The following is a 13,693-nucleotide window of genomic DNA, read 5'->3' as shown; positions in this document are numbered from 1 at the left end:
CACGCGTCATCCTTCCTCACCTCTTTTTAAATTACCCTAATACTAGACTGATCTATATCGATTATGATTGTGATAGTATTTATTTATATTGAACATATGTTTCGTTTGATAAATACTTATGCTCCTTGTTTAGTGTACTTAATAAACCCAAAATATTATATTCACATTGCCACAAAACATATACAGGTATTTGGTTTGACTGTGAGTAATCCATATTCGTTGATTGAATTTTTTGAATTTAGTGGGGAGGGTCGTTCTAGAGTAGAGCATTTCTTGTGAGAGGCCTATATCCAGCAGTTCAATGATATTTCGAACCGTAAATCGCAATGACGAAAAAAAAATCGACTGATAAGCCACCATCCCCACAAAAATGTGAATCCGACTGCAACTGCAACACAATGGCAACACACGTAAGTGAGTGAATGCAAAAGAATAGAACGAAGCGTATCTTTGAGTGAATGAAATAATTTGGTAGTTTGACTTTGACAGTAAATGTTGACACTGACAAGTTTTTGTTTGAGGAGCATGGATGCACCGATTATTTGCAAAACTTTGTAAAAATAACACAATTTACTATAGATTCCGCTGAAATCGAACGTTTACCATGGCAGGATTGAAATAATCGTCCTTTGAAACATTCGGGTGTTCGAACAAGATGTCCAGCTATCAGATATCCGAGCTGGTGTCGGGGCTGCGGTCTCGGCATGCCGACATCAGGCGCAAGTCCATTCGGGAGCTGTACCACTTCGCCAAGACGGAGCTCCGCGAGATGCCGCAGGACACGCTCACGCAGGTGCTGGACGAGTTCAACCAGCACATACACTCACTGGTCTCCAGCTATGACTCTAGTGATAAGAAAGCGGGGATTCTTACCATTGGTGAGTTACCCTTGTTTACATCAACTCTAGCTTTTTGTTTGTTTATTATTTTTAACTTACAAGTGAGGCTCTAGTTTCTGAAAATGAAAATTGTGGAAAGAAAATAAACTATTTCTATTCTATTCCTAAAATGATTAGCTTTAGGCACTTAAGTACAAAACTTATATTACTAATGATATAAAATTATTGTTGTTTTCTTATTTGACCGTTCTTTATTTTCAGTATGCCTTATTGGAGGAGATACTGAAACAACAAAGACTAGAACAATGCGCTATGCACACTACCTGAAGAGTGTGTTTCCATCATCAGACAGCAGTGTGCTGGAGCTGGCGGCGCGCACCGTGGGCCGCCTCGCCGCCACCCTCGGGGTCAAGAGAGGAGAGTATGTTGAAAGTGAAATAAAAACTGCCTTTGAATGGTTGATAGAGGAGAGGAATGAAGGCAAAAGATTATCAGCTGTATTAATCTTGAAGGAGTTGGCTATAGCCATGCCTTCATATTTTTATCAGCAGATTAATGGATTTTGTGATCACATAATGATTCCACTGAGGGACCCAAAAGAGCACATCCGTGAGGCAGCGGCCAAGGCCCTCCGTGCTGCCCTTGTGGTGACCACTCAGAGGGAGAACCCCAAGCAGGCTCACAAGGCACACTGGTACATACAGTGCTTTGAAGAAGCCACCACTTCATTCTCTGACCTCACTATAAGAGAAAAGGGACTGACCAGAGATGACCATGTGCATGGTGCTCTGCTAATCTTGAATGAGTTGCTAAGATGCTCACACTCTGCTTGGGAGAAAAAATATACAATCCTCATGAAGAAGTTGGATGCTGAACAGGAGATAGCTGATGAAATAGCCACTCTGAGCACCAAGTCCCATAGTTGGTCCTCTCGAGGTTACTCCGAGGACAGCACTCAAGCTCTTCAGATATATGAGTCCAGTATCTGCCGTCAGCTTATTACTGAAAAATATGAGAAGATATGTTCTGGTAAGTTGAAGCTTTTTTAAACACTTTAAAACATGTCCATATGGTATTACATAAATTGTGGTATTTAATAAATGATTGTTTTCCAGATGTGATGGCCCAGCAAATCTCAAGATCAACACATGTGCAGCAGTTGTTGCTGCTCATGATCCCCAGACTGGCTGCATTCAACCGGGAACTGTTTGCCAAAAAGCACTTGCAGTCCACCATCAACCATCTCATCACCTTCCTCCAGAGCAGAGAGAAGGAGAAGGCAATGGCTTTCACAACCTTAGGGCTGTTAGCTGTTGCCATGGAGTCAGACATTAAGCAGCATTTAAACAGAATCATTGATATTATCAAACATTCTTTGACATCTCGGGATACACCTAAAAAGCGTCTTGGTATTGATGCCCCATTGTTTAACTGTGTCACTCTGCTAGGTTGCTCCATGAAAGAAAATGTCGCCAGTGAAGTAAAGGAACTGTTGGAGTCAATGTGCGTGACTGGCCTCAGCTTACAGCTCACCACTTGCTTCAAGGAGCTCAGTCAAAACATACCATCTTTGAAGAAAGATATCACTGAACGATTGTTAAATATGCTGTCCATCATATTGCGAAAGAAGACTTACTTAATGTCAAAAGTATCCAATAATCCTGAGCAGCAGGCCATAGCTCACATGGCATTGCTGGTGGAGCCTCATGACGCCTCCAAGTTGGTCCTGGCGTTACGAACGTTGGGTACATTTGACTTTGAATGGCAGCACATTCTCATGTCGTTTATACGGCGGTGCACCGACCACTACTTGCTGAGCGAGCAACAAGAAGTGCGCCTTGAGGCAGTGCGGACCTCCGCCAAGCTGCTAGTGAAAGCGGTGGAGAAAGCCTCCAACTCCCACTCCAGAACCCTGCACATTATGATCGACGAGGCCATCAGTAAATTATTAGCAGCTGGACTTACTGACTTCGATAATGACGTTAGGTATTGGGTGTTCGAAATATTTACGGATCCTATCTTCGATATTTACCTAGCCCAAGAAGAGCATCTGAATACACTTTTTGTTGCTATTAATGACGAGAATATCGAGTTGCGGGAGCTAGTGATGTGCACTGTCGGCAGGTTGAGCAGCATCAACCCGAGCTACGTGTCGCCGACGGTGCGCCAGATGTATGTGCAGTTTCTGATAGAGCTCCAGCATTCAGGGCTTAATAGAAACAAAGAACAAGCCACGAGGATGATCAACAATCTCATATCCCACGCCCCTACACTATCAAGGCCATACGTCGACACTATCCTCAATGTCCTTGTGCCCAAACTAAAAGAACCCGACAGTAGTCCTGGAGTGGTTATTAGTATCTTGAAAGCTATCGGGGATATAGCCGATGTAAATGGCGACGGAAACGTACTGAATAAGTGGCTTCCAGAATTGCTTGGGATTCTTCTGGACATCCTCGGTGATGTGAATGCATCTGAAAAGCGCAGCGTCGCGCTGTGGTCGTTCGGGCAGTTGATCAGTGCAACGGGCTATGTGGTGGCTCCTTACATGGAAAACCCAAACCTGATGAACATGTTACTGGGTTTCCTAAAGACCGAGCAGCAAGTAAGAGACAGGAGGGAGACCATTCGAGTGCTAGGTCTGCTAGGCGCGTTAGATCCGTACAAGCACAAAGTGAACAGAGGAATGATCGACTTCCAGACTGTGTCTATATTGATACCGGTGACTCCGGAAGAGAGTACAAGCGAGGAGACGTTCGATTCGAACGTGAGTGAGATGTTGGTGAACATGTCCCCGCTGGTGCTGGACGAGTTTTACCCGGCGCTGGCGGTGACGTCACTGATGCGCATCCTGCGCGACCCCACGCTACAGCAGCACCACACCAGCGTCGTGCACTCCATCACCTACATCTTCCAGTCGCTGCGCATCAAGTGCGTGCCCTACATCTCCCGCGTGATGCCGAGTCTGCTCTACGTTATACGCAACACGGAGAACGCAAACTTCCGCGAGTTCCTCTTCACTCAAATGGCGTTGCTAATATCTATCGTGAAGGTGCATATACGGACGTATTTGCCGAGGATATTTGATCTCATTCGTGAGTTCTGGACCCCGAACAGTGTGCTACAGCCGACACTCATCATGCTGGTAGAACACATCGCCGTCGCGCTCGGCGTTGAGTTCAAGATCTACCTCCCCAAAGTCTTGCCGCAAATCTTGAGGGTGCTCAACAACGACAGTAGCAAAGACAGATTCGTCACTGAAAAATTGCTGCTAGCGATACAGAAGTTCGAGAACAATTTGGACGATGTTCTGCAGCTAGTAGTGCCGGCGATTACGAAGCTGTTCGATGTTAAAGACTGTCCGCCGTCGGTCTCCAAGCTGGCCATGGAGACGATCCAGCACCTGTCTCTATACCTGAACTTCAAGCCGTTTTCTTCGCGCATCATCCACCCGATAGTGCGAGTTTTAGAAACCAACCCGCCGTTGCGAGCGACTGCGATGAACACCCTGTGTGCGCTGATCATACAGCTGGGCCGCGACTACAATGACTACATCCCGGCCATGGAGAAGTTGTTGTTGAAGCACAAGATCCAGTGCCAGGACTACGTGGTGCTGATCACGCGGCTGCAGTTCACGTCCACGCTGGCGTCTGATGACAACTACGTGGACGAGGCGCGCTCGCGGCTCCGGAGCAGGACGCAAGATGTAAGTGCTACATTTCTATTCAAAATACACATGTAGGAGAAACGCATCGTTAACTATTTTCAGTAGCTGCGGCAGTTATTGAGCAAGTTGAGCATAGATAGGCATCTATTATTATTATTAAATTATTTATTGCACATTATTTATTTTGTACATAGGCAAACTTATTGCTCATAGCATTCTCTTCCGCTAACCTTGGGCGTAGTAGAGAAAGTGATATCATGAATCTACCGCGAATCGTCACATCGAGTGTAGTTTCTATTGTTCTTTTTACCCTACCCTTCAAAGCCTTATAGCTCAAACTTTCCCATTCTATCTCCATGTATCTTCCCCAGGTGGTACCGTCAACGAGCGACACACAGACAATCCAGAAGCTGTCAGTGAACGCCCACAACCTGCGCAAGTGCTGGTCTGTGGGCAGCCGGCTGTCCAAGGAGGACTGGCTCGAGTGGCTGCGGCGGCTGAGCGTCGGCATGCTGGCTGAGTCGCATAGCCCGGCTATAAGGTGAGGAAGAGGGTTTATTGCCGCAGAGTAGGGGTGAATATTGAGTTAAAAGTATGGATCTCGAAGTACAAACATCTATGCTGCTAGAGGCCTCATGTAAGGCTTCGCTGTGGATCCAAAGCTTTCGTATTCTTACCAGCCACCTACAGACAGAATATAACTTTTGTATATGGACCATTCAGAACCATGCTGGCAAGCGTCTATATTGTGTATCTTTGAATTTTTAAACCACTCTATTTATTATTATTATTAAATTCACATAATGAATTTGTACAAAGGCAAACTTAATGTTCATAGCAATCTCTTCCAGCTAATCCAATTTACGAAGAAGGTTCTGTTCTCTGAATTTGATGATAATGATATTTAGGCCTTGTTGTATAAATAAATTGACATCACTTATTTCGATGTTCTCGGTATTACATAAAACCTAACCTCCGCTTCCATTCCAGGGCATGTTCGAACCTAGCACACAGCTACCCCCAGCTAGCGAGCGACCTGTTCAACGCAGCCTTCATGTCATGTTGGACGGAACTAGACGAGGCATCTCGTAACGAGCTGGTTCAAGCGCTCGAGCAAGCGCTCACAGCGCCCGACGCGCCGGAGCTAGCGCTGACTGTGCTGAATCTAGCTGAGTTCATGGAACATTGTGAGAAGGGGTCGTTGCCGATACCGACGAAGCTGCTCGGCGATCGGGCGATAAGCTGCCGGGCGTACGCTAAAGCGATTTATTATAAGGTATGTTGATAAATATTTGGGATACCATAATATGGAAAGGCCCTACCCGAGTGACGTAGAAATGTAAGTACCTTTTATGCGTCCTGCAAACCCTGGGCTAACCTGATTGGCTAATCCAGTCGCCATAGTGACAAGCTTGGTGGTCCAAATTAATTTTGGTAAACTTTTTTTTTTGAATAATTATGATTAGAGTTATATGATAGTAGGGTGACTCAATTAATAACTATGTTTCACAGGAAGAGGAATACAGAAGCAACCCGACATCGCAAGTGGTAGAGGCCCTCATTCACATCAACAACAAACTGCAACAGAAGGAAGCGGCCAACGGCTTGCTGGAGAAGGTCATGCAGCAGAGGAAAAGTGGAGACACCTCGCTAAACGTCCACGTGCGATGGTACGAGAAGCTTCACAACTGGGACCAGGCCCTAGAGATTTACAACAAGAAGTTGGAAACTGAACCGCTAGACGATGAGTCAAGGCTGGGACAGATGCGATGCCTGGAAGCTCTGGGCGACTGGGGGAAACTACACAGCATCACCACCGACCAATGGGATACCATGTCTGATGATATGAGGAAGAAGTCCGCGAAAATCGCCGCCACAGCCGCCTGGGGCTTACAAGAGTGGGAACCGTTGAAAAAGCATGTCGAATTGGTCCCGGAAAGCACGCAAGACGGCGCATTGTTCCGAGCCATTCTCGCCATACACAACAGTCAGTGGGTGGAGTCCAGACATTTCGTAGACCAAGCGAGAACGTTATTAGATTCAGAACTGACGGCAGTTGCCGGGGAGAGCTACCAGAGAGCATATGCAGCTTTAGTTAACGCGCAGTTATATGCAGAACTGGAAGAAGTGGTCTCATACAAGCTGGTGGAAGAGAGAAGAAACGTGATTCGCCAAGCGTGGTGGATGAGGCTGCAGGGTGGACAGAGGTTGCTAGAGGATTGGAGAAAGATGCTGCAAATCAGAAGCTTGGTGCTCTCACCCCGAGATGACTTTATCACGTGGTTGAAGTTCTCGTCTCTATGCCGTAAAAGTGGCGCTTTAGGCCAAGCGCACAAAGTCCTAATAACTATTTTAGGTAACGACCCGAGCAATAACCCAGACTTGGTGCTGTCTATTCATGAGCCCAGAGTGACACTGACTTATACAAAGAATCTCTGGGTGAGTGGAGAAAAAAGGTTCGCTTACGACTTGCTGCAACGTTACATAGAGGGCGCTGGCAGTGGGGACGAGGACCACTGCCGGCTGCTGGCCAGATGCCATCTCAAGCTCGGCTCCTGGTGCGAATCTCTACAGGAGATCAACGAGATATCCATCCCGGAAATACTGAGGAACTACGCCGCAGCTACCGTTTTAGCCCCCGATTGGTACAAGGCGTGGCACGCGTGGGCCTACATGAACTTCGAGACGGTTCTATTCTACAAACAACAGGACAACACATCAGAGACTAGTCTCACAGGCAGCTCGGGAGAGAAGAAAGTCTCCAGAACGGACTTCCTCCATCAATACGTCGTGCCGGCAGTCGAAGGGTTCTTCAAGTCTATAAACCTATCTCACGGAAATTCTCTTCAAGACACGTTGCGTTTACTCACACTGTGGTTCGACTACGGACACCATACAGCCATATACGAGACGCTGTTCGAAGGGATAAGAAAGATAGAAGTGAACATTTGGCTGCAAGTGATACCGCAGCTGATCGCTCGCATCGACTCCCCGAGGCCTCTAGTGGCTAAACTCGTTCACTCGCTACTCATAGACATAGGGAAGTTCCACCCTCAAGCGCTGGTCTACCCGCTAACAGTGGCATCCAAATCTTCGTTCGTGGCTCGTAAGACTGCAGCCAATATGGTGTTGAAGTCGATGTGCTCTCACTCTCAGAACCTGGTGACGCAAGCCGCGATTATATCTGAGGAGCTGATCCGAGTTGCCATACTATGGCATGATCAGTGGTTCATCGCTTTGGACGAGGCTTCAAGGTAAGAACTTTATAACCCGAGATATTTTAATTCAATCTAGGAGAACTGAGGGTCTTCTATCAATTAAAACCTAACCAAAGTTAATAACCTTGATGTAGATGGAATGTAATAGCTTTCGAGCGGCTGATGCCATTCTGATGCTGATAAAACATGGCTAGGTAAAACCTAACCAAAGTTAATAACCTCGATATGTAGATGGAATAGCTTTTGAGCGACTGATGCTATTCAGATGCTGATAAATCATGGCTTAAACAAGAACACAGTAAAAATCCATTTGCCAATCGTCACACAATCACCTTGACCATCACTCATCCCATATCTCTATCCCTCTCAGATTGTACTACAGTGAGAAGGACACGAAGGGAATGCTAGCGGCCCTGGCCCCCATGCACGCGTCGCTCGAGCGAGGCGCGCGCACGCTGAAGGAACACTCGTTTGTGCAGATGTATGGACGGGACCTGAGGGAGGCGCAGGACTGGTGCCAGCGGTATAAGGTAAGACATTATTCAAGTGGTAATTACAACTGAACCGTGTGCTAGAAACTTCTTGGAAACAAATGGTGTCTCTTAGTGTCTATTGTTGTACTATAAAAGTCTTGATATCCTACTAATATTATAATTGCGAAAGTCTGTGAGTATGATTGTTACTTCTTCATGTCAAAACAGCTGAACCGATTTTAATTAAATTTGGTATGCAGTTAGCTGACACCCTGGATTAACACAAAGGCTACTTTTTATCGTGGAATTCCATCGGGAAAACTATTTCAGGCGAAGCGAAGCTCGCGGAAACCGCTAGTTTTCCATATTTTTAAATAGACTAGCTAATATTTTCTTCCTAATTTTCCTGCAGGAGACCGGCAACGACACGTACCTGAACCAGGCGTGGGACCTGTACTACCACGTGTTCCGGCGCATCGCCGCGCAGTTCCGCCAGCTCACCTCGCTCGAGCTGCAGTACGTCAGCCCCCGGCTGCTGAATTGCAGGTATAGCTATAATGTATTTATGTCGTTAAATTTATGTTGATAGTGATCGATTCTGCATAAAACATGAAATGAAACCGTTGTAGCTCTATATAATTACCAGGGTACTGACCATCGTGGTTTACCCGTAACACGATGTAGGTACTGACTGCAAGGATGCTTGCTGTTGTAACATTACACCTCGTGACGTTGGTTAGTACTACTTACCCAGTTTGTTTAAAATTTTATTTTAATTGATAACTTTTGAAAACAGAGATCTGGAGCTGGCGGTGCCCGGCTCCTACGCCCCTAATCAGGAGCTCATCAGAATCGCCCACATCGAGAGCAATTTGCAAGTGAGTCATTTCTGTTATTTTTTATGGTTGCATTTTGTTTTTTCGCAAGCTTTTATTGGTCTTGATACTGGATATGATCGATTATTTCGTTATATTCGTTAATAAATCCGTCTCTAAATAAATGGAAACCATTGGTGAACCACCTAACCGCCTTCCTTCCTCTACAGGTAATAAAATCCAAGCAGCGTCCGCGCCGCCTCACCATCCACGGCTCCGACGGCAAAGACTACATGTTCCTGCTGAAGGGACACGAGGACTTGCGACAAGACGAGCGAGTCATGCAACTGTTCGGCCTAGTCAATACACTACTCAAATCAGACAACAATACCTACAGACACGATCTGGCCATACAAAGATACGCCGTAGTGCCCCTGTCTACTAACTCAGGGCTGATCGGATGGGTGCCGCACTGTGATACGCTGTATAATCTGATAAGTGATTATAGAGAGAAGAAGAATAATAGGATGGCGCTGAGCACGGAACAACAGATCATGATGCGGATGGCGTCGGATTTGCAGAAGTTGATGTTGATGCAGAAGGTTTGTATTTTCTTTTGTTATCTTCCACTATAAATATTTATGTTGACGTTGCTGTAGTTTTACAATCTTGGACGTAACAAATGTGTTTTTAGTTTGTTACGAAGGTGACTTTATGAAAGTTTGAAAGTATACAAGTAGTTTCAAAAACCTCTTGAATCATCTTCTTACTGGTTTACTATGCCACTGCAACATCCTGTCTTATGTACCTAATATGTGAGCGAGTATTAAAATCATTTACCTCTTGCAGGTGGAAGTATTCGAGCACACGCTATCCCAAACGCCCGGCAACGACCTCGCAAGACTGCTCTGGCTGAAAAGCCCGTCAGCAGAAGTGTGGTTCGAGAGGCGGAACAACTACACTCGTTCCCTAGCCGTCATGAGCATGGTGGGCTACATCCTAGGCCTCGGCGACCGCCACCCGTCCAACATCATGCTGCATCGAGTCACGGGGAAGGTGCTGCATATCGACTTCGGAGACTGTTTTGAAGTTACGTTGACGAGAGAGAAGTTCCCGGAGAAGATTCCGTTCAGACTGACCAGGATGCTGATTAATGCTATGGAGGTGAGTTAACTAAGCGTTTAAAATAGACTAAACAGGCGTGGTAAGGTAATGTATGGTGTATGGTAAACAGTGATTAATTAGATGAAAAGAATATGCTTTCGGTTACGTAATTTAAGATAGGTATTGCCTCTTATGAAATGGTTGCTAACGAGTACCTATGGTTAAATTAAAAAACATAAAAAATAAGTGAATCGTGTTCATGCATCACTTGTGTAGGTATAGAATGAGTTATTGTTTCAATTTGTTTTGTTTACCAAAAATATTTGACCTTCGCTTGGTAATCTACCCTTTGAGTTAGTAATGAAATGATTAGTTACTTTTATGATTCCACTCTAGATAACACAATCACGAAATCATATTGCTAGGGCGATTATAATCAACTACTCATAATAGTTTCACTATGTAAAGTGCATAATATCGAATATAAATCCTTATTTACGAAAAAAAAAGTTTAACTATGCAACAATTTCTGAGAGGTTAATAATTAGTAATAAATCCAATAGGTTTTTCTTTTACCTATTCAGAAATATAAATTCAAAGAACATCTACCACTACAGTCGTCGAAATATAATAGGCCCGTTTGGACAGCTACACAAATTTGCTATTTACTCTTGATTAACTTGATGAAATACATAAAAAGACACACCATGTGGCTTATTATTTAACGGCCGAAAGAAAAAAAAAACTTTTAAAGCACCAAAAGTTACTATTGTTTAGATTTTTCCTGAGCTACCACAAAAAACTTTAAACACTGTTTACCTAGTGTTTAATTTGACAGATTTTGTAGGCGTTTGACAGCGGTAAACATCTGTTAGATACTGTCTAAGTTTTTGTGGTAAGGCCGTTCATATTTAGGTTTGACACCAGCTGTCATCCCATACATTTTGGAGCTGTCCAAACGGGGCCTATTATATTTCGACGACTGTAAACATTATCTAACTAAGCTAATGCACTGTAATCTAAAAGCCAAACCATAACATTGCACGATGCACTGCATATTTTGTGATTGTAATAAATGTAATATTCAATTTGATGAATAAGACCCTCACTAACAACCCCTATCACCCGCAGGTGACCGGCATCGAAGGCACGTACCGTAGCACCTGCGAGTCCGTCATGGAAGTGCTGCACAAACACAAAGACAGCGTCATGGCCGTGCTAGAGGCATTCGTGTACGACCCTCTCCTCAACTGGCGCCTCGTGGAGACTGGAAGACACTCCATGTCCGACGCGTCTCTATGCAGCACCGACCCAGACTCCCCGTCCACTCTGCCCAGCAGAAGCAGACATCACCTGCACATCACAGAGTCTATAGAAGCCCCGGCCGAGCTCAACTTGAATAAGCGCGCGCTGTCCATCATAAACAGAATAAGGGATAAGTTGACGGGGAAAGATTTCCCCGGCGTTGAAGAGGTGGTTGGCGTGAGTAAGCAGGTCGACCTGTTGATACGGCAGGCGACGTGCAATGAGAACCTGTGTCAGTGTTATATCGGGTGGTGTCCGTTTTGGTAAGTGCTTTTATTTTTATTTTAAAGATAATGATAATTATGTCTCTGTGTGACTCCAAGCTATATATTGTTGAAGCTATTGTACGCGTTACTTAAGTGTAGTGTTTGAAAGTATAAACTTTTAGAATTAAATAAACTTATTAACCTCCGATTTAAAACTGCCAAAGAATGCTTTTAAAGCGTTTTTTATTAATATTTACGCTGTATAAAAATAGAATTAGGTACTTCACTTTTGAAAAGTTTGTGTACAAACAACACTGAAGTTGCCATTACGGTCATAGTTTTAAGTTATCGTTTGTTTATGTTTATTAAGTGTTAGTTAAGTAGATACCTATCATTAAATTATTATCTCATGTACATAATCTACAATAAGTCATACATTATGTTCTATGTAAGCGAACATCTAAAGTATTTAGCAAGTATTTTCAGTTACAGAAAAAATAAAACAGTATTTAAAAATACTTATTTTATTCCATAACTTTTTTGTCCATTACTTCCGATTTCCATAGTATTTACGTATTCACTTTTCACACTCAAAATGACAATGCGTTAGGTAACAACACTATCTTCTTTATAACTGACGAAAGACAAAGGTAACAGCTGAGAGAGTGAAGTGCAGAGTACTTTGTCCAGCGTGGGCTTGCCGAGGTACACTTTGATGTCTCCGTCGGAACCCCGGAACTCGCTGAGGGTTTGCCGGCAAACGCCGCAGGGGCCAGTAAAGCTGTTCTGCTGATGTGCCACAATCGCCACGGTTTTGAACTTTGTGTAGCCGTCGCTAACGGCCTTGGGCACGGCCGCCCGCTCCGCGCAGATGGACGGGCTCAGAGCGGCGTTCTCGATGTTGCAACCCGTGTAGACCCGGCCGTCCCGCTCGGTCAGGATCGCGGCTCCCACGGAGAAGTTGGAGTACGGGCAGTACGCCCGCAGCCGGGCCTCCGCCGCGCGTCTCAACAACTCCTGAACCGACTCATCTGCAAAGTGAAAACAAACTTGTTTTGATGTTCTGTAATTGTTTATTGTCAAGGACAATAGGGCGATTAGAACGTCCCGCGATTTGAGCCGAAGATAAACAAAAGAAAGCGTCATGGTTACGCGATCAATAGTTCGTTATCAAAACATCGATAATTGGTGTTTTAATTGTTTCTTAGTTTTCTTTAGCGTGGATGCGCTTGTCTATTATACCTACTTGGATTAAAATCGGTTTCACATGGGTGAGTAATTTTATTTATAGAGATCTACTATCTAGGACACAGAAGCACAGAAATAGCTCTGCGTGCTTAAATTTTAAATGCATGTTATGAAAATATGCTGTCTTATTATCGCTAGTTATCTATTGATAAATAGTTGAAAAGTTGTATGAACTATTGGAATGCATGCTTAGAGATAAATTATTACTTACCCAAGCTACTAAAATCCACAATTTGTTCGTTATCCATAGGAGCGATGTATTTTAATTGATGAATTAAATGTTGGCTGCGGCGCTATCGGAGCGTGGGGCGCGCTCAGCGGTCACCGGGCAACTGATTGAAGTGTAATTTATTTCTTCGAAATCCACGAAGGCGCGTGATCGAAGCTAAATCCGCTCTTATTGCTTACTTGCACAGGACATAGGGGTTGTGTTGCAACATTGTTCGCCGGCTCAATGAGCTAAAATGGACAGTAATTAGGGCCTACGAGCCGCCTCAACTTGTTACTGACCATATTATATCAAGTGCATAAGAAATAAGGAGGATTCATCATTCATCTTTTTATTATTTCGGTACTTAGATGCCGACCGGATTGTTAAATTAAAAATATGCAAAAACAAGAATGATTGTGTCTTAGAGTAGAATCCAGAAAATAGTGGACATGGCTTTTTTGAAGCAGCAAGTTTCTTGCAGGCCACTGATAGGTATTTATTGTAAGGTTTTGGAACCCCGATTTAATTTAAAATGTTGTTAGTATGGCCGTCTAACCATACTGGGCAAGCCTGCTGTGCCTACTTAACCCTACCGTAGCACCTTTCA

At 44.3% G+C, this 13,693-nt stretch overlaps 2 protein-coding genes across 2 annotated transcripts; one reads left to right on the top strand and one right to left on the bottom strand.

Annotated features, from left to right (window-relative positions):
* Nucleotides 1-493: 493 nt before the first annotated feature.
* On the top strand, nucleotides 494-11,996 carry LOC105390777 (serine/threonine-protein kinase Tor). The gene is made up of 12 exons (XM_011562133.3): nucleotides 494-878; nucleotides 1,101-1,868; nucleotides 1,955-4,545; nucleotides 4,878-5,047; nucleotides 5,497-5,782; nucleotides 6,019-7,760; nucleotides 8,095-8,254; nucleotides 8,610-8,743; nucleotides 8,994-9,075; nucleotides 9,243-9,614; nucleotides 9,862-10,176; nucleotides 11,248-11,996. The coding sequence occupies exons 1-12, from the start codon at nucleotides 656-658 to the stop codon at nucleotides 11,686-11,688; spliced, it is 7,284 nt and encodes a 2,427-aa protein (XP_011560435.3). The 5' UTR covers nucleotides 494-655; the 3' UTR covers nucleotides 11,689-11,996.
* Nucleotides 11,997-12,135: 139 nt separating this feature from the next.
* On the bottom strand, nucleotides 12,136-13,337 carry LOC105390803 (cytidine deaminase). The gene is made up of 2 exons (XM_048624512.1): nucleotides 13,087-13,337; nucleotides 12,136-12,658 (listed from the first exon to the last, which is right to left on the bottom strand). Exons 1-2 carry the CDS (start codon nucleotides 13,121-13,123, stop codon nucleotides 12,234-12,236), a joined length of 462 nt encoding a protein of 153 aa, XP_048480469.1. The 5' UTR covers nucleotides 13,124-13,337; the 3' UTR covers nucleotides 12,136-12,233.
* Between the last annotated feature and the right edge of the window lie 356 nt (nucleotides 13,338-13,693).

Source organism: Plutella xylostella, chromosome 3, assembly GCF_932276165.1.
Source record: "Plutella xylostella chromosome 3, ilPluXylo3.1, whole genome shotgun sequence".
NCBI classification, from domain to species: domain Eukaryota; kingdom Metazoa; phylum Arthropoda; class Insecta; order Lepidoptera; family Plutellidae; genus Plutella; species Plutella xylostella.
The sequence above is the reverse complement of the archived record's forward strand: the minus strand, read 5'-3'. Positions and strand labels throughout refer to the sequence as shown.